Source organism: Manis javanica, chromosome 1, assembly GCF_040802235.1.
Source record: "Manis javanica isolate MJ-LG chromosome 1, MJ_LKY, whole genome shotgun sequence".
Taxonomy (NCBI): Eukaryota; Metazoa; Chordata; class Mammalia; order Pholidota; family Manidae; genus Manis; species Manis javanica.
Window position 1 is genome coordinate 182,565,065 of NC_133156.1, and position 19,686 is coordinate 182,584,750.

General features: G+C 51.0%; 1 protein-coding gene across 22 annotated transcripts in view; it reads right to left on the bottom strand.

Moving 5' to 3' along the window:
• The window catches only part of DYSF (dysferlin), a 220,531-nt gene that overhangs the window by 16,426 nt on the left and 184,419 nt on the right, over window positions 1-19,686 (bottom strand). For 21 of the 22 annotated variants that reach the window (XM_073211609.1, XM_073211629.1, XM_017668654.3 and 18 more), the window contains 10 exons: window positions 18,209-18,337; window positions 17,799-17,954; window positions 16,133-16,224; window positions 13,380-13,550; window positions 12,567-12,709; window positions 10,364-10,503; window positions 9,065-9,153; window positions 8,707-8,802; window positions 8,180-8,321; window positions 3,540-3,639 (listed from right to left, as the gene is read on the bottom strand). In XM_073211609.1, the coding sequence (XP_073067710.1) occupies window positions 3,540-3,639; window positions 8,180-8,321; window positions 8,707-8,802; window positions 9,065-9,153; window positions 10,364-10,503; window positions 12,567-12,709; window positions 13,380-13,550; window positions 16,133-16,224; window positions 17,799-17,954; window positions 18,209-18,337 (1,258 nt within the window). Of the gene's footprint in view, window positions 1-3,539; window positions 3,640-8,179; window positions 8,322-8,706; window positions 8,803-9,064; window positions 9,154-10,363; window positions 10,504-12,566; window positions 12,710-12,838; window positions 12,873-13,379; window positions 13,551-16,132; window positions 16,225-17,798; window positions 17,955-18,208; window positions 18,338-19,686 lie in introns of those variants that run through there. The other variant, XM_073211651.1, reaches the window with a different exon arrangement.

Sequence of the window (19,686 nt, forward strand, 5' to 3'; positions counted from 1 at the left end):
TCCAATGAGTTCTGCACAGTGGTATAGAGGGCATGTCAAAGTGTGGGCAAAGGGTCTGTTTGTTTCTACGCAGAAGATCAAGGCCTAGCTTGGATACCCAGAAAATGAACTAAGATACGATATGAGGAGGAGCTTCCGGCATCAGCACTCTCTGGAGGACTCGTGCCGGGGGATGATCATCAAAAAGCCTCCACAGGGATCCGGACGATGCTGCGGTTGTGGCTGCATCCAGCCCACCGTCTCCTGGACTTGCCATAAGAAGGAGGAGGGAGATGTCTAGGCTGGCATGTGCATACAGTGAGACAACGAATTTGACTGGATCTGTACTGTTGGAACTCAACCAGGAGTTGGGAGGGGTGCAAGTTGTAGCACCCCAAAATCTCATGACTATAGACTATCTATGGTTAAAAGAACATATGGGATGTGAACAGATCCCAGAAATGGGCTGCTTTAATTTGTCTGATGGTTCAAGTACAGTTGGAAAATATCCATCATATCATAGATAAATTTTCACAAATGCCTAGGGTGCCTAAATGGTTTTCTTGGCTTCACTGGAGATGGCTGGTAATTATAGATTTGCTTTGTTTATGTCACCATATTCCTATTATGTTAATATGTGTGTGCAAATTAGTTAGTAGTTTAAAACCTATACATACTTAAGGTACTATACAAGAAGATATGTCAAAGAAATAATCAATCCTCCCAAGTTTCCTTCATATGCTACATCTATAGCTTTTCTTCTTCCTTCCTAATTACAAACCTTAAATAGAATTCGTGCCTCATATCGACTTTACCGAGTATCATAATTCCTCCAGGTGGTAAAGATACCTCGAGACAAGTGCTGGGCATAGAAGCCACAGGGCGTAAATCTGCAAAGAAGTAAAAAGCTAACCTTTGCAAACAATATGGCTTCTCTCTCACTTACCAACTTTACATTTCCCTGTATGGCCCCGGAAGATGACTGGTTAGCCAGAGACGGGTAAGATTCCTCAAGGGAGGAACAACCTAAGACAGGCACAGTCGCAGGGGGGCCATCAGGTGAGAATTTGGGGATCAACAGAGGTGAGGCTCAGAACCTCACCCCCCCTGCTTTGAGAGAAATCTTCTGCATCCGTGGATGTCTTGCTGCCCTTGTCTAGCCTGGATTAATACTTAGTCCATAGGCACACACCTGATCATCTGATCATCTACATTTGCCTTCTTACAGCACTAAACTATGTTTTCTACCTTTATCTTGCATCTACCTACCACTTCAGCATTTTATTAAAAATAAAAATAATAATAATAATAGGAGAAATGTGGGATCAACATATAAATCAAGTACAAAAATCAAATGAATATTCATATTTGACCTGATGGTTTATAGGTCATATTGCATGATCAAAACCGAAAGTTTCTGTGATGAATGCCCTTGTACTGTTCACCATGTAAGAATTTATTCACTCTGTAAGAATTCGTTCACCATGTAAGAACTTGTTCGTTATGCTTCAGAAGATTGGAGACTGACGAGAATTAGGCTTGAGATGGATTAATGATTGTACATTGAGCATTGACCCCCCTATACTGAATTTTATTGTTGTTAACAACCATTTGATCAATAAATATGAGAGATGCCCTCTCAAAAAAAAAAATAAATAAATAAATAAAAATAAAAACAAGGTATCATATTGGCAATTTTTTTACAAGGTTAACACTGGTAGCAAAAGTTTAGGGAAAATCTCACCTTTATACAAACAGGGCATAGGTGGGAGTATAAAAATGCAAAACCTTTTTAGAGGACAATTGAACAAAATGTTTCAAAAACCATTAAATGTGTGGAGGCTAAAAATCTGTTTTTAGGGTTCGGGAATGATACACACAAAGGTTTCCAAGATGTGTGCCTAAGGGTGTCACTCAGGCCAGACAACCTGGAGATGACCTGGGTACCCCATCAAGAGATTAGTTAGGCAGAGAAGGGTCCATCTGTATGCCAGAACATCAGGCAGGAATTAAGTACAATGATGCAGATAGAAATGTAGATAGGTAACTACCAACAGAAAGGATGTTTTTGAAATACTGAATTTTCCCAGAAAACTGAGATATAAAACAGTACGTGTACTATAAACCCATTTTGCTACATTTGTCATATATGTACATATGTTTATATATGTATAAAATACACATATGTATGCTTGCTTATATGTGAAATAATACAGAAATTAGTGAAGGTTTATCTCTAGGTAATGAGATTATAATACATAGTAAAGAGAGGCATTGTTTCTATTTTCTAATTTTTTCTAATTTTTCTACAGGAATTTTGTATTCCAGAATAATAAGTAGTAAAAGTCTAATTTAATGCCATGATTTTGACACCCTGAATCTTTGACAGTAAACACCTAGAGCGCCCCCAGCCCCTGGGGTGCAGGTGAGCAGGCGGGCGTGGCAGGGGACCTGCAACCTTTTCCTTACCCCTGCCTGGGCTGCTCCTCAGAACTTCCTGGCAGGCGCCAAGGGCTCAGCAAAGCCCAACTCACTTTTCTGCAATCAAGGACACCCCCAAGGAGGGCGCCAGTGATTCAGCCAAGGCCACGCCCCTCCCAGGTGGCAAAGTGGAACAAAACTCAGCACCCCTGACTTCCCTGGCTGCCTTTCTCACAGATTCCCCTTTTTTATTTCTATTATTTCAGTACAATGCAGCATATTAACCATTTTAAAGTGCACAACTCAGTAGCTTTTAGTATATTCACAGAGCTGTGCAACCACCAGCACTACCTAATTCCAGAACATTTCCATCACCCCCCAAAGGAACACCATTCCCATTAGCAGTCACTCTCCATTCCCACTGTCTCATCCCCTGCCCCCCACAACTACAACCAACTTTGTGTCTCTACGGATTTGCCTACTGTGGACATTTCATACCAATGGGATCATACAGTGCTTGTCCTTCTGTGTTTGGCTTCTTTCACTTAGTATGTTTTCAAGGTTTACCCATGTTGTAGCATGCCTCAGTATTTCATGTCTTTCTATGGCTGAATAATATCCACTTGTATGGCTGGACCACATTTTCCAGGCTAACTGCTATAGTTGTGATGGGGCTATTATCACAGCAGTCTGGCCTTCTGGCCCAGTATGATGCTGTCCTCACCCCATATCTCCCCCTATGAGAGTGCTGTCTTCACAGCATCCTGCTCCCCTGCTCGGGGTTCCAGCACGCTTCTCCCTAACCAGTATCCTGTCTGGGGGGATTGGGGCACAGCAGAGCACATGTGCACTCACTACCTTCAACCTGTGCTTTCCTCTCTTCCTATCTGAGTCCTACCAGCCAACACTGGCCGGTGTGCAATGTCACTGTGCTTCCAGGCCCACCCACTGGCCACTCTGATCGCTCTGCCACTGATCCGTGTCACAGACCTTACTCAGCACCGGCGACCGGCAACTCTGAGCTCCCTGAGGGCAGAAAGCAGGACTGCCAGCCCTCCCAAGAATGGCGCATACACACAGCAGGGGTTCTGCGTCAGCGGGCAGTTTGCTGAACGGTCCTGACTGGAAACAGTGCTTACCCAGAAAGTCATCAAAGGAGAACCTGTCGTTGTCCCAGATCTGGAACACCACTCGGGCTGGGATTTTGCTCTCAGTCTTGTCCAGCCTCCAGAAAGCATCCTGGCCCCGAGGAGGAGCAGAGGAGGAAACAGGGAAGCAAGATTAGAGAAAGGCGGTGGTCCCTTCCGGCCTGGAAGGCTTCCTGTAGGAGGCGGTGGAGTGGGACTTGCCTTAGGGACTTGCCAGAGCCAGGTCTTGGCGGGAAGATTACTAAGACCCACAGAGGACAGTATTCAAGAGCCCAGGAAGTTACAACACAGTCTCGTTTCACATAACGTGGCTTCACTAATCCTTCCAATTTAGTGGGTCAAGGTTCTCACTCCCACTTTACAGATGATGAAACAGGCTTGGAGAAGTTAAGAATTTGCCCAAGATCTGACAGCTAATAGAATAATATTAATATGGTACTTCTTTTGTATCAGCCCTTTACCACTATGAACTCATTTATCCTTCCAACAACCTGTAAGGAAGATACTATCCTTACAGCTGAGGAAACCAGAGCAACTAACTTGTCTGAGTAACACCACTGAGAGATGGCACACAAGGATGTCGCACACAGGCAGTCAGGTCCCAGAGCCCTGATCTCACCACTAAATCCTGTCTGCCCATGTGATCCTGGGAACAGGGGGGGCTGCCTGGGAGCCGGGGGTTACCCCATGCCACCCTGGCTGCTAGGAGAAGGATCCCTCTGACACTGCTGCAAGAGGCTGGCACGGGGAGGCAGCCACCCCAGCTCCTCCCTCACCACGCCAAGCCACCCCACCTTCACCTCCAAGAGCCTGCCCTGGGCAAAATCAAAAGCAAAGTTCACCACCCTGCTGCTCTACCCACCCCACTCCCCTCAGTCAGTCAGCCTGGATCAGTGCCGCCTTGAGCTTCTTCCCGCAGAGGCCTCGTGGGGTGGGGAGAGGACATGCTGAAGCTTGGGCTCGCCCCTGGGTCTGACCACGCTCAACCCAAAGGGCTGTCACTGGGACTGTCACTCCCACTTGTTCTCTATCCTCTCCCTGTAGCTTCTCCTCGGTGAGTGGCAAGGACAGAAAACATTCTGACCATCTCCCAGATGATGGGTGTCAGGCGCTGAATGCCAGGCCACAGCAGAGGCTGGACCAAGTCTCACGGGTGGGGAGACAGATCCATGGGAGCAGGGAACACTGCTGAATGAGCTCTGTACACACAGCCTTGCCCCCAGCCAGGGCTGTGCCTGCTGCATGGCCACCAGACGCACAGAGCTTCTGAACCAAAGAGCATGCATCCTTCAGCAATGGTCCCCTTGCAAAGCACCCGGCCACAGCCTAGACTGCTGCCTGGGTTGGTGAAAGGGCTCAGGTCCCCAGCTGGCCCCCGTCTGGTCCTCCCCCTCTTCCAGACCCCAGCCCTCCTGCAGGTGCCTCCCTCCTCTGGCAGGGCTTTTATGGCCAGCTCCACAGGCCCGCCTGCACAGACCGCCAGCATCCTCCATTCCTCTGGCCAGCCTGGTTTATGGGCTCAGTAATGAGCCAGAGGTTCAAACAGCCCCTGGTGGGAGCAGCTGGGCTGGGGCTCCAGCCTGGGGAATGGCCCCCCAGGTCCTACGCGCTCATTACACTCCTGGTCTGGGCCCTTTTACTAGCTGTTTATTTGCAGGGTGGGTGCCTGACTCACAGGCAGGCCCCAGTGGGTGTGCTGGGCTCCAGGTGGGGAGCCAGGCCGGGGCAACCAGCGGTGGTTCAAAGCTGCCGGATGAAAGGAAACCTTGTACTTTATGACAGTCTTGTCTGGTTAATGGGGTCCCTGGAGGGCCTGCCTGCCAGAGGCCCTGAACCCCTCAGCAGAAGGCTGGCTCTGCAGCAGGACCGGGGCACCCAGAGGCTGTGTAGCGCCCCCCACCCCCAGACTCAGTCCTTTGGCCCGACCAGCTCCCTGGTGCCCCTCTGTGGGCAGAGCTCCCCCTGCATCCCAGAGTCCCGCCACAGAGGACCACTGTCTCTGCCTGAGTCAAGCCAGCTCCTCCCTCACTTTCCTGCTTGGCTTCAGAACCCCCTGGAGGTCAGAACCCCTTCCGACCTCTTCCACTCCTCGCTCCAGCCACTGTCTCCCAGCAGACACAATTTTTACCACACACAGTTCCCATGACTACACCCCTGCCCCCTCCCAGGTGTCTTTTCTGGACTGCTGGACTCGCCCTCCACTCCCCCGACCTTGGGAGGCCAGGGGCTGTACTGTGGGTCAGCCCAATTCTCTCCTTCTTCCTTGCCAGCCTATACTGCAGAAAACTCCATCACTGCCAGAATGGAACCACCTCCAATTCTTAACCAGCAACACCAACTGTGCCATCAGAACTTCCAGGTACCCCTTCTCTGTGCCACCAATTAACTCTCCCTCTCCCTCTCTCCCACTCAGAATAACAGCTACTTCCAGCCTTTTCCATTTATCTCAAATCACCTGCCACAGCGCCAGGAGATTCTCTCTCCTACTTTGCAGAAAAAAACAGAAGCCTCCTTCCTGCACCTCCTCGCCCACATCTCCACCAGATGCCCACTTCCTGTCTGAGTAGTCCAATCACACCTCACGGCCTTCATTTCCCATCCATGCCTAGCCCCTTGTAGGGCTTGGTGAGCCCCCAGATGGCATGCATGACACCTCAGCCCTCCCTTCCTCCTTCCTGGCCCCTACCTCCCTCTGTCCACAGTAAAGTAAGGCAGCATTTCCTCTGTTATGGAAGCAACCTGTGATAGATAAGCACCAAGCACACAGGCACACACCATCAAACCCCCAATGGGGTGAGCTTGCCTTGGCTGCACAAAGCCCGAGGCAGTCACTGGACTCTGCTTCTGGCAAGCACTAGGCAGAAGTTCCTGGGTGAGAGAACTCCTTGAACCTTGTTTAACCCAATTTTCTTTCATTTGGTAGTTTCAAAAGTTCAGGGGAATATTTTGGTTTCCCTAAAGTGCAGATGATCCTGTGTACTGGGCTGGGAAGGGGTCATGTAGGAAGGATGGAATAAGGAGAATTAGGAGGACCTGGGAGCCCCAGTGCATCAGGTAGTTCCCTTCCTGCAGCCACTCAGCCACTCAGGAAAGGAAGGGGAGTAACGGCAGCTCTGCATCCTGAGCCTTGTGCCACCTCTGGAAGGAGATCAGAGCAGCAGAACTTGAACACCAAAGAGGCGTTTACTCTATTAATCCGGAAAGCACCCCAAGGTGGGATGCGGTGGTCAGAAGCTCCCCCCCAATGCGGGGGGGGGCCTGCCCTCAAGCAGCTGTCCCTGCCTATGGCACTCTTGCCTATGCTCTAGGGGCTGCTCCTAGGGGTGGGTGCACTGCCCCCAGGAAGGAGCCCACCTGCCTCGGGATCTACTCTTTCAAGAGAAGAGTTTATCATGAATGGAGCTGGAGGACATTATGCTCAGTGAAATAAGCCAGGCAGAGAAAGACAAGGGCCAAAGGATTTCCCTCATTTGTGGAGTATAACAACGAAGCCAAACTGAAGGAAGGAACAGCAGCAGACTCACAGACTCCAGGAAGGGACTAGTGGTTACCAAAGGGGAGGGGTGTGGGAGGGTGCATGGGAGGGAGAAGGGGATCGTGGGGTATCATGATTGGTGCATGTGGTGTGTGTGTGTCACAGGGAAGACAATGTAGCACAGAGAAGACAAGTAGTGACTCTGTGGCATCTTACCACACTGATGGACAGAGACTGCAATGGGGTACAGGGGGGACTTGGTATCATGGGTGAATGTAGTAACCACACTGTTTTATCATGTGAAACCCTCATAAGAGTGTGTATCAATGATATCTTAATAAAAATTTAAAAAGAAAGAGTTTATGCCCCAGATGAGACCTAGACTAGGAGGTGCTCAAACACGGGGAGCTGGGGTCCCTGAACCCACCTCTCCCTTCGCACCAGGTGCCAGGTCTCTGCAGGTGCCTTCAGCCTAGGTGAGGGGAGGGAGGAGGAGGGAGGGGGACAGTGGCTGCAGGCCTGAAAGGGCAGAGCTTCTCCCAAGGAATGTCCAGCTTGGACACTGACTCCAGATATCAGACACAGAAATGTGGGACACTGGGTAGCAGGAGGGACTTAGCTAAGCCACACTCAATCCTATAAACAAACTGACGGATAGCCCAGGCTTGCCTCTTGGGAAGCTCTCCCTACAGGGCCTGCCCTACTGTCCCTATGATGGCCTTGCTGGGTTTCCCTACAAATGTTCTTTGCTCTGACCCCACGACCCTTCCTGCTGCTTGGTTAGTCTGGGGCAGGGCAAGGCAGGAGTTGGAGGATTTGGGCTCGGCCTCAGACCATGGCTGTGGCACGGGCAGGGGTGGTTATGGGGTGGCGGCAACGCTGATGACAGCGACAAGGGTAAATGTGGAAGGAGAGGACGGGCATGGAGATGGTGGTGGTGGCCTTGGCATTAAGGGGAGCAGTGCTAGAAGCTGTGGTAGTGGCATGGTGATGGGGACAATGGCAGCGATGACAGGGCAGTGGTGGTCATCATGCAGTGATGGCTGTGGTGACCCCAACAGCGCAGGGCAGAGGTGAGGGTATGACAGTGTGGGGGTGACTGGTAGTGTGGTCACACTGGCATTAGAAAGCCCCTGGGGATGGGAAGGACATTCACCTTCTTGGAGACGGTGCAGACTTGCTCAGCTGGCAGGTAATCAAAGGGGAAAATGAACCTCCAGTTAAAGTTGCCCTCTCCTCCCAGGGACCGATAATGCACGTCTGTCTTTTGCTTGTGTTCTTCAAAGCCAACCATCCAACTAGACATAGACATTTTAGATTACATTTTTGGTTAAGGTTTCAATCACAATATGCATCAACTTAGGCAAATGAGGAATTTAGAAATAAGTGAACTAAAGAAATCTCCATGATGTACCAAATGTGCCATAAATTTTAAAACATTGCTACTTCCCTCTTGAGGGATAGCCTCAAACCTTGTAAGTTCAACCCAAAGGTTAACATAGAAGAAACCGGGTGTGGGGACAACTCCCCTGAGGCAGAGACCACCCCCATTAGACCCTTCTTCCTTTCTTGTTCTCCCCCCTCCCTAGACCAGAGCTCCCCCTTCACCCTGGGTACCTCCCTAGAGGGGACAGGGGCAGTGCTATGGGGGTGGGACAGGAGGAAGGAAGGATTACTCCTCACCCTTTCACGTAAATATCGCTCATCTTCTCCCCGGTGATGCTGAGGTCATCCAGGATCACATCCTTGGTGTTCCAGATAATGCAACGCAGGAAAAACCTGCGAAGAAGAATGACTCAAATCCATGTGGATCTCCCACCAAAGGGTGGTCAGTCCTTGACAGAGAAGTCAAGAAGCTGGCTCACCCACAAAGATCTGGTGCTCGGCTGGCTGGACCCTTGGCCAGGCCCACACAGAGGCAGCACCCTGCATCCTGAGTGGCCGAAAGCCTGGCCCAAGGGTGACCTGCTGGTCCCACCCGTACTGGCTGCAACCATCCCACCACCCTGCTCAGCTCCAGCCTGTGGCTGGGGAGGGTCACCTTTTGGCTCTCCGTGGGGTGATGTTGAAGGGAGGTCCAGGTCGCCCCAGGGCCTTTGGAAATAGGTCGATCCACATCTGCAGCTTCCCCTGAGGAGACAAGACCCTGTTCTCACCCCATCCTTTTCATTCAGCCAACACTATGGCCTCCTGCTCTGTGCCATATATCTCGGGCACTGAACAGAGAAAACCCAGGCCCTGCCCTGGAGAGGCTCACCACCCCACAGAGGAGGTGCCAGTAAAGGGACTACAGGGCCCACTGAAGAGGTGAGCCCACTGCCCCACAGGCCAATCACATGGGCCTGTGCCCGGGGGCCAAGGGTCAGGGCAGGCTTCTCAGAGACAGGGAGTCTCGGGGTGCCAGATGGAAAAGGGAGAAGGGTACTACCAGCGAAGAGAATGGTATAGGCAAAACCGTGGAGGGCCAGGCAGCATGCTTTAGTCCCAGGGGTCTCACAGGATCTCCATGACAGGAAACCACTCAACTCGCCACCCTTAGCCTCTTCCCTCTCACAAGCAGGTATTTTTCTGCTCCCATCTTACAGAAGAAGGAGCAGAGACTGAAGTAAGTTATTCAGGGTACATAGCCAGAGAATGAGAGGGCTGATGCATCAGCACCCACTGTTCCACGCGGGAGCTGGTGGCCACATGGCCAAGGGGAGGAGAGCCCAGTTCCAAACAGCAGAAATGATGTCCTCTGCATGTCCGCGCAGGCACCTTCACGGCGGCCTCAGTCCTTCTTTGCCTATAACCTTTTCTCGCCTCCTCCTCCGCCTCCAAAATCTACCCAGCTCACCCACTCGAGGACACCTCCCCAGTCTCAGCCCCGGGCCTGCCATCCCTCTGCATGGGAGGGTGCCCTTGGCCCTCCTGACGACTGCCCTCTCTGGGGCTGCCACTCTGTCGTAGGGTGCCGGTCATCCTGTCTGAACTACCCCCTACAGCCCAGAACAGAGCCGGCCATCAGGGCAATCACTGACCAGTGGTTGAGGAGGTCACCCTGAGGCCAGGCTGGCTTTGGAATGACTCGTGGAAAGCCATGGTCCAGCCCAAACAGGATGAGGAAGCAGCGCAGGCTCATTCCGCTGGCCCTGAGGGCTGCTGGTAGCCAGGGGAGGCCAGGCCCAAGGGTGGCCCTCATGGGCCGGCAATGGTAACCACTCAGACTGTGGAGCAACACCAACAAGGAGGGGCTGGCCAAATCCTGAGGTCCCTGAAGCGGCTCTGGGGTCCCAGTGCTGTTCTGGGGCAGGGCTAGCTGGGGCTCAGGGGCTCTGGGGCCTGAGGCTTGACATCTTACCTGCTCGATGTCTGGCTGCAGGGGGCTGTAGAGGGGCCGGGACTCCACGTGTTCAGGGACCAGGCCCTGCTGCTGGAGGACGTGCAGGGCCAGACGCTCTTCCACTGGGCCCAGGTGTGGGTTCAGGACCCTGCCAGCCTCTGCCCCAGAGAGAAGAAATATTGCTGGGGCTGAGTGGGCAAGAGATGGTAGGGCTGCCTGGGCCTCAGGAAACCCTTATGCCCTGTAGCCTCACCCCAACCCAGACACACTCCCTCGGCTCCTCGCATCACATCTCACTCTGTTGAGGAAATTGCACCATCCACAGGCTAAAGGCTTGAAGTTCAGATTCTCTGTTGCTTTTGCTATCACTTCTTCCAAGCCTCTTCTGTAAAGTGCTTCTTCTTCTTTTCCACCAATACAAATCCTCCCCTGCTGCCAAAGCCCACCCCTTCCAGGAAGCCCTCCCTGACAACCCCCAACTCTGAACCTCAGTAACCTCTACCTCCAGATCAGGCATCTAAGTACTTTTAATATTATTCTCTGGCTCATGCAATCTGTTCTATTAGTAGCAGTAGTAAAAATAATAGTACTAAAGGGAAACACTTATAAACCAGGAGCCAGGCACTGTTGTTCAGATATTAACAAGCTCTGTCCTCATAATAAGTCTGGAAGGTTAGTGCTGTTACTATCCCCATTTTACAGATGACAGATATGAAGCACAGAGCAGTCACACAGCTGGTCTACAGGACAGCTGAGATCGTACACTTGTGTAGGAAAGGTGAGTATGGACACCATCTTTTTCCCCCTCATGCTTCCAGGTACAGCTCCTACCTGCCAGGGGGTGAGCCAAGCACTGGTGCTGTGAATGTGGTGAGGACACAGGGGCTGTTCTGACCCTGACAAGCTGGTCAACCAGCCAGTAACATGAACTTAGAGTCCCATGACAGAGACCTTGACTGGAGGTAGGAGGGTCCCCATGTGTGTACACACACACGACGACTCACACAGGTGTGTGTGCTCAGTATGCCATGTTCACCAGCACAGATTCTCACACACATACACATGGTCCTCCCGCAAACCTGCCCTGCCGACTTTAATAGGTGCCACAAAGGAAGCAGTATGGCATCCCAGAGGACCACCGGGCCAGGAATCTGGTTCTGCTCCTAACCAGCTAGGTGGTTTGGGGCAGGTCATTAACCACTCTCGGCCTCAACAGCCTTATCTGAAAAGATAGGCAGATGCTGGGCCTCACCATCTCTAGCTCTCTGGTTTTCTTTTTCTATGAATTTATAACCATGAGGGGGTCTCTGTGCTAAAGCTAAAGAGACTAGTGGAAGGAAATGAGACCACCCCTAAAACAGATGCACATTCTATAGGAAAAGAGAATGGGGGCGGGCTTAGTGCCTAATAGAGAGGAGCTGGCTCAGCCATGACTTCGGAAAGTCAGAAAAACAGAACGAGGAGGAGGAGGGGGATTGGGAGAGGGGGGAATCAAAGCAAGCATTCCCTTTTTATAACCTCAGCACCAGCTCCAACATCAAACATCTCTGAAACCAGCAGGAGGCAAAGGGCCAGCTGGGCCTGTAAACACCTCTGGGGGGACTGGGCTGCCCAGGGTGGGCAGTGCAGGCCTGTGGGCATCTCAGACACAAGGGACACATGTGGTGAGATTCTCAGGCATAAACATTAGCAGACCCGGGGCCAAGGGCAGGGGCTACAGAGCTTCCTGCCTGCCCTTTCGATGATTTAGAAGCAGGAGCAGTGAGTCGGGGGCTCAGAGGGTACCTTCAGGTAAAGCTGGCAGGTACTATGATTCAAGTAGAGAACTGTTTCCAGAGGTGGGATAAACCCCAAACTCAGATGACAGAGTCTGACCACCTAAAGCCAGCAGCGCACTGATCCTAACCATGTCTTTTACCCTGGCTTCACACTCACCTCTCATCTAGCCCTCAGATGAGACCCACCCTGGCCTTGGCCTGAGTTCTGACCTTGGCCCCACCCCCATCCTTGACCTCTAATTTCCACAATGGAATCACAAGTAAGTACTGGTCCCCAAAGTACCAAGCATAAGTTTAGTCCATCTGTGCTGCCCTGGAGAGACCCACCACCCCTGCTGAGGGGGGTAAGGTCCAGCTGGGCCCTTTATGATGGGAGGGCACCTACTGGGGAGGAGGAGGAAAAGGGGAGCCCGTCATGGTTTCGGGGTCATGTGGCAGCTCACCTATCTCTTCGAGAATGTATTCTTTATCCTGAAACACCACACGGTCTGTCCGGTACACAGGGGTCTTGACTCTGTGCTGCTGGCAGAAGAGGTGGAGGAGCTGAGATGGGCGCAGCTGGTCCCTCCACTGGTTCGGTCCAGAGCTGAGGTCCAAACACAAAGGTGAGACAACTCAGGACACGGACGGGGCAGCCGGTGCGCAGCCCTGGTGCCCCACGCACAGCATTGCCCACCCTTCCCTTGTACAGCAGGCACCCTATGTGATCACTCACCATGATGGGATTCCCATCTGACAGAGAAACAGGCCTGGAGACAACCAACTTGTTTAAATACATTCAGAATTGGAACTTAGATTTTTCCAATTTCCAGATTAAGAGAATCAGACCCAAACAAGACCTAAGTTGGCAGGAAGTGGCAGGGGCTGTCCACACAGAAGTTCACCTGACCTAACCCCCTTTGGGTGCAGCTGGGGCTCATGTGTCCCACTGTCTGTCTCCCTTCTCCTTTCCTTCCTTCCCTCTTTCCCCCTACAGGCCCTCAGTGGTGCTTTAAGGAGAACCGGTTTATAACAACATGATGAACAGCCAGGTTCTTAGGGTCAGTCAAACAGGTTCAAATCCTAATCCCACAACTCACAAGCTGTAACATCTCTCGGCCTCAGTTTCCTTATCTGTAGAGTGGGGAGAAGACCCCAGCTTGGTTGAGTGAGGAAATGCCTGTGAAGTGCTTAGCCCAGGGCTGGCACACATGGAGTGCTCAGTGTTCAGGGGGTGGGATTGTTGTCAGAGAACCAGCCAGCCCCCGAGCACCTACACACAGTAGGTCTGTGGGAGTCCACAGCGAGCCCCAAATTTGGACAGCAGCCTGTCCTCCAGGTCGATGACCGTCTCTCCGATCTTTTCATCCTTGGAGAGGAGGTCATAGTCATAGAGAGTGATCTTCAAGTCCTTCTCCAAAGGCAGAGTGCAGGTCAGCTCGAACATCCTGCGGGAGTCCCAAGACAGATGTCAGGACTCGGGCCAGTCCCCTGATGTTGCTGGGCACAGCAGGAACTCAAGAGAGGGCAGGACAAGAGCAGGGTCTTAAAAGCCACCTTGGCCCTCTCCTCCCCTCCCAGGAGTGGCCCTGGAGTCACCCCCAAGCCCCCACCGGCCTCCTGTAGCTCTTAAAGCACACCACCCACAGTGCTCTATTGGCACTGGGCTTCTCTGAGTGTGTGAGTGAGTGTGTGTGTGTGTGTTCATGTTTGTGTGCACATGCACAAATAATCTAGGCTGGGCATAAAGCAGGTGCCTGCCTGATGGACCACAGGATGAATGAATGGATGAATGAGAACAGAAAATTTAAACTGAAGCTTCTGCCAGGACACCAGAAGACAAGAAACGTGAAGGCGCCAGAGCTCTGGTCTACCAAGGGAATGGCCTAGACTCAATTCCAGGACTCCTGGGGCTTCAGGCCTACTTCTTGAGTAGGATGGAGAGAGGATCTGTGAAGAGATGTCTTTGTAGAGAGCTCCCAGTGCACTCTGAGACCCCCACCCCCCACGGAGGTCAAATATAGACATGTCCCTTTTCCCCTGTAGGTGGGAGACATTGCCTGGCACCCAAGTCACACTCAGGGAAGCACAGCACCGGGGGCAGAGATGGGGAGAGACGGGCAGAGAGAGGCGGCATTTGTCAGGAGCTGCACTGCCCCCATCCTGGCTGGCCATTGCGAGGCCAGACTGGAGCATGCAGCCACTCTGAGTCCTACTCCATGGGACCTGGGGGTCCAACCTGAGAGGCTGCAGAGGCCCACCTGAGAGCCAGGGGGTGGGGGCCACCAGCTAGAGGGACACACCTTGGAGCTACAGTGCGAGGGCTCAGAGAGGCTTTCTGCAAAGCACCCACAAGAAAATAAGTCGGCTTTAAACATCTGCCATGCAGAGGGTGTCCGGACAACAGGGAAAGTGAGCACATGAGGTGGGGCCCCTCCTCTCATAAGGGCTCCCCTAGTCCTGGCCCTGCACCAGTCAGAACCTTGGTGATTGGGGAGGTGGGGGAGGGTGGACACTAGACAGGGAAGGGAGAGAGGCAAAGCCCCCTCCTTCTGTACACAGGCACATCCACATGCTGTACCCAAAGCAGACCCAGCCAGGAGAGGGGGTGACTGCCCTGGGGCCTTCACTCAGGGCTCAGGATTATACATGAATGGCATTCTGGTTACCAATTTGAGACTGTGAGTTTGTGACAAAGTGGGTTGCCTGCCCCACTCTGCGCTTAGGGAATGAGGAGGTAACCCCCAGAGAACACATGGCTGCGGGATACTGACAGACAAGGTCGTGTTTCAGTTACATCCCCTGAGTTGTACTTATTCAACACATGGGTTCTAGAGGAGTTTCTGCTGAGGGAGACCGAAAACCACAGGCAAAACAGCTGGGCCATGACCTGGAGGAGATGGTGAAATGGAGCCAGAGGGATGTGCTTCCACACTCACTTCCCCTCCTGCCCTGGGCGCTGACCAAGCATGTCTATCGTGGAACAGGTCCGATCTGTTGTTTGCTCACCAGTAGCCTGTGGCCCCATGCCAACCACTAGAGCTCACCAAACAGAGCTCCCAGCCACCCTCTTCCCTGCGGCCCTTCCTCCAATTGCAGCTTGCTGGAGGCTCACCACCAGCCAGGAATGTTTCACTTCCAAAAACTGTGGCCCCCCTTGCCCCCCAGCACACTGACTGAGTCCTTGCTGCAGGCTGAGTGACCACAGCTAACCCGATGGATACCAGCTTATGAATCCAATGAGTCACTTAATATCCAAACACCACGTGCCTTCTCATAAAGGTGCTAGAGAAATAGCCACCAACCCCCCTGCGTTTCTCTCTCCAGCCTGACCTGAGTGAGCTCATATCCAAATAGCAAGTGGTTCAGGAGGCCTGGGAACCACTGCCAGGCAATAGGCACTGGTCCTTCCTCTCCTTGTTCTTAGACTTCAAGAAGCATTTTACTGTCTTGAGTCCACACTCCTTCCTTCCTCTATCTACCCGCCAGAGATGAAATGTAACAATAAGAACAATTACAAAATGCAAGGTAGGATCCTGGATTAGGTCCTGGAACAGTAGAAGGACATTAGTGGGAAAGTTGGCAACATCCTAATAAAGTCTAGAGTTTAGTAAACAGCAGTGCACCAATCAATCTCTTAGTTTTGACAAATGTACTGTGGTTAGGTGAGATGTTCATGGTGGGGGAAATGGAGTGAAGGGTATATGGAAACTATCTTTGTAACTTTTCTATAAATCTAAAATCATTCCAAGTAAAAGTTAATCTAAAAAAATAATTAGTAAATTGCATGCTGTGGGTTTCCATTTAGATTTCTGATCTTTTGAGGGAATTGTTTCTGTGTTTAACTAGGAGCTCTTGCCAGGACTCAGGCCTTTAGCACATAATGAAAAACCAGCTGAGGTTAGAGTCCCACAGACATGCAAGATTGAGGGAATACAGCTTTGCTCTAGGAGCTGGGGACATCTCCCCACTGGGCTGGGTGGTCCAGACTGGCAACTCGACCCCAAGACCCAAGTTGCCCCCAACTTACTTTCCAAACACAGGCTCCAGAGTGCAGGGGATGTAGTTGTCCTGGTCACTCACTGATTTCTTCCCTATGGAGACCTTGATGTAAGGATCACACTGGAAGAAAGACAGAAAGACTTAAGTGAAGTCACTTTCCCAACATACCTCTGAGGCTTCATCAGGAGTCTTCTTCCTCCTGATAAGGCTAGGTGACTAGCAAAAAGAAACTTCCATTCTGCCACCCTGCCAGGCCAGGGCCCTGTCCTGAACAGCACACTGTACCAACCGGCCCCAACATGGACTTCTAGCCATGGTCCAGGAATGAAAATGGGGTACCTGAGTCTTCCACACTCCTAATCCACTGCCCCAGTAGCAGAAGGTGGGTAGAAGCATGGTCCAAATCCTCAGAAACATAGTGGTTTGTGTTAAATATGTGACTGGGCCAGGCTGGGGTCCTCTCTGTGACCCCCGCTTCAGCAGATGGAAAGGGAGGGAGACAGCCAGACTTTTGTCAGCCCAGCCCAGCCCAGGCTGACCAGCCCTCAGCGCCACCTGCAAACAACAGCATCCCCTCAACTAGCCTCCCAGAGCCGCTGGACTGGGGGGAGGGCTCAGGGTCAGCCTTGGCATCCAGAAGTCTTGGAGTAAATGAGCTGGCCATCGGCCACATCGTGGAGGCTGTCAGGGGTACCTGTGCTGGGGTGGCTCCCTTCTGTCCTGTGACCTTGCCTTGAAGGGGGGCTCTGACTTCTTCCCTTGCAAAGCAGGGTTCTTGGGGCAGGACACCAGGCCTCCACCCATAGCCTCAAGGCCATATGCCAGGCCTGCACCCATCTAAGGGGACAAGAGAGGACCCCAGCCTGCTATCTCTGAACACCAATCACCCCAGCCCTGCCTCCCTTCTTTCCTCTCTCTCTTCCCAACTTTCCTCTGGCCCTCCCTTCCCACCTTCCCCAACTCCAGACCCCTGCCCCCTCCAAGTTCCAGGCTTCACTCAGGGCCATGACCAGAATGAAGCGAACAAGTATCTGCCTCTGGCACAAAAGTTAAGAGGGAAGGTGCCTCAATGCCCCCCCAAAAAATGAGTACTCAAACAAAATTTTAATGCAATATATTTAAAAAATTAAAATCAATGTCAATAGCCCATGATGAACAAAATACTAAAGTCTTAATAAAGACAGGATCAGTATTACTGGTTTTTCTTTTTGCCCCAGGCTCCACCGTGGCCAGGCACAGCAGGATTACTGATCCTGCCCATCCCCCTTTCTCCCTTCCCCCACCACTGAAAGCCCTAAGCGCCGAGCTCCCGCCCACACCCGCAATGTTGCTTTCCTCAGCCCTTATCAGTGGGCTAAACGTACACTAAACAGTCTTCTTGCAAGCTTTTGCCGAGTTTTCTGACTGCCACCAAAATACTATTTTCTTCTCCCTCCTAGCCCAACCTTAAGAATCCTGTTCCTTCCAGGGAGCCTTCCTCAATACTCGAAAGTCTTGTTCTGACTTTGGCCTTTTGCGACCACCTAGAGAATGGCCCTCAGTAGAGCTCCATCCAGTCACATCTCAGTGTTGTTTGTGTTTTTCTGGTTTCCCCGGCTTACTGTGGGCTCTCTGAGCAGAGTTGTGTCCAGATCCCACAGCCCATTTGTACCCCAGCCTGCTATTCTGGGGGAGGGGAGCACTCCAGGAATTACCTTCCCATTGGGGTCCTTGGGCTGCAGGCCGAATGCCCGGATGATGTAGATGCGGACCAGGCACTCCTGCGGCCCCTGGGCGGCCAGCTGGTGGAACTGTCTTGGGGGCATGGGGATGGCTGGGTCTTCTGGGAGGGGATAAATTTTGAAGAGGCCCTGAGGAGAATGAGGGGCCAAAATTCATTTTTATCATCACTGTCACCAACACAATCACCATTCTGACCACTCCTCTCGTCTCTGCCAGAGCCATCAGAACGGAGACCTCAGCTCTATCCCATCGCCACCACGTTCCCCAACATCAACACTGTGGTCATCAGCTGCCGTTCCTCTGCTCCCACCCCCCTTGTGTATTGCGGCCGCTCCACAGTCTCAGGCTTCCCTGGTTCAGGGCCAGGCCCTCAAGGACGTACCTTAAATTCCCCAGTGACAGATGGGTCCTCCGGCTCCTCCTGAGTCTTGCCCCGGTAGAGCTTGAAGGTGTTACAAAAGTCAGACAGGCCCTCAAAGGCAGCCACATTCTCCAGCTGTGTGTCATAGACCTGTGACATGTGGGGACAGAGAAGGGAACAAGGGAAAGCGATGGAAGAGGAAAATAAGAGTATTTGAGTAAGGAAAGGGAGAGAAGAAAATGAGGAACAAAGGCCATAAGCAAATCAGAGGAAGAGAGGACAACGGGACGGCAGGTGGGGGAGATGAAGGAAAGGGGGCCAAGGAGGAAAAGAAGTGCAGAAGGAAAGAAGAACAGAGGCAGAGATAGAAAGGATACAAAGAGTGGAGATTGAAGTCAGAGGAAAAGGGAAAAAAACAAACAGGAGGAGAAAGTGAGAGGGGAAGACTTTGTTCAGTGCCCTTAGGGAATAGGGTTTTCTGTTTAACCCAACAGTGCAGGTATCTGAGTCATCATACACATGGGTGGTGCATTTTTTAAAAGAATAAGATCACAGTTAAACAAATAAATGATAAGTTAACTGGCTTTTTATATGGAGATCAAGACAGAGCCCTGGAAAATGTAGGCATAAGCATTTTAAGCAAAAATACTCACTGCCAAGAATGTCCAAACAGTGGTATCGAATACCACCAGCCGAGTGTCTTTTGTGCACCACTTAAAATTTGTGGACTCTGTTTTTATGTCACTCCTCTCAAACAGCCAATCACTTCTATTTGTTAGAGCAGTGCTTTGGAACTGCTGAGGTTAAAATGAAGCAGTAGTTTTCTATTACAGATGATAAAATGTACCTAATAAATACTGATATTAAACAACTTAATTTTATTCCAGTATATCTGAAACTGACAGACAAGACATAGCAGGTAAATTCCTCTCTCATATTGCTAAATAGTATTTCTCATGTAAGGACTAGCTCAATTCTGTCTCTTCTAAGGAATAATTAATTAGGCAAGTGATATAGTTTCATTATCAAAAATTAGCATATACAAGAAAATATTATTGCCTTATATTCTGATTCCCAAAAAATACCAGTGAATTATTTCATTAATATTAGGTATTCATCAGTTTGCATGTTTTCTTGCTCTATTTATATAGTTGAATCCTTTCGATCAAAGGACCAGTTCTTTGTCAATTCTACCATTTTCTTGGTTGTGTCTAGTTCCTTATTTCTGCTTTTATTTTTTCTGATTTTCTTCTTCCTACTGCTTTCAAGTTTTTTTCCTGATTCTTTTTAACTTCTTCAGCTGAAGTTTTATCTACTTTGTTCTTTCTAGTCATATAAGGGGAATACTTATTACTATGAAGTTGCCTCTGCTTACAACTGCCTTGGCATTGCCCCATTTGTTTTGATGTATGTTTTCATTTTCATTTTCTTGGCATTCCATAATTACAATTTTATTTGTATTATTTGATCCAAGAGCTAGATGCTTAGTTAGCTTTCAT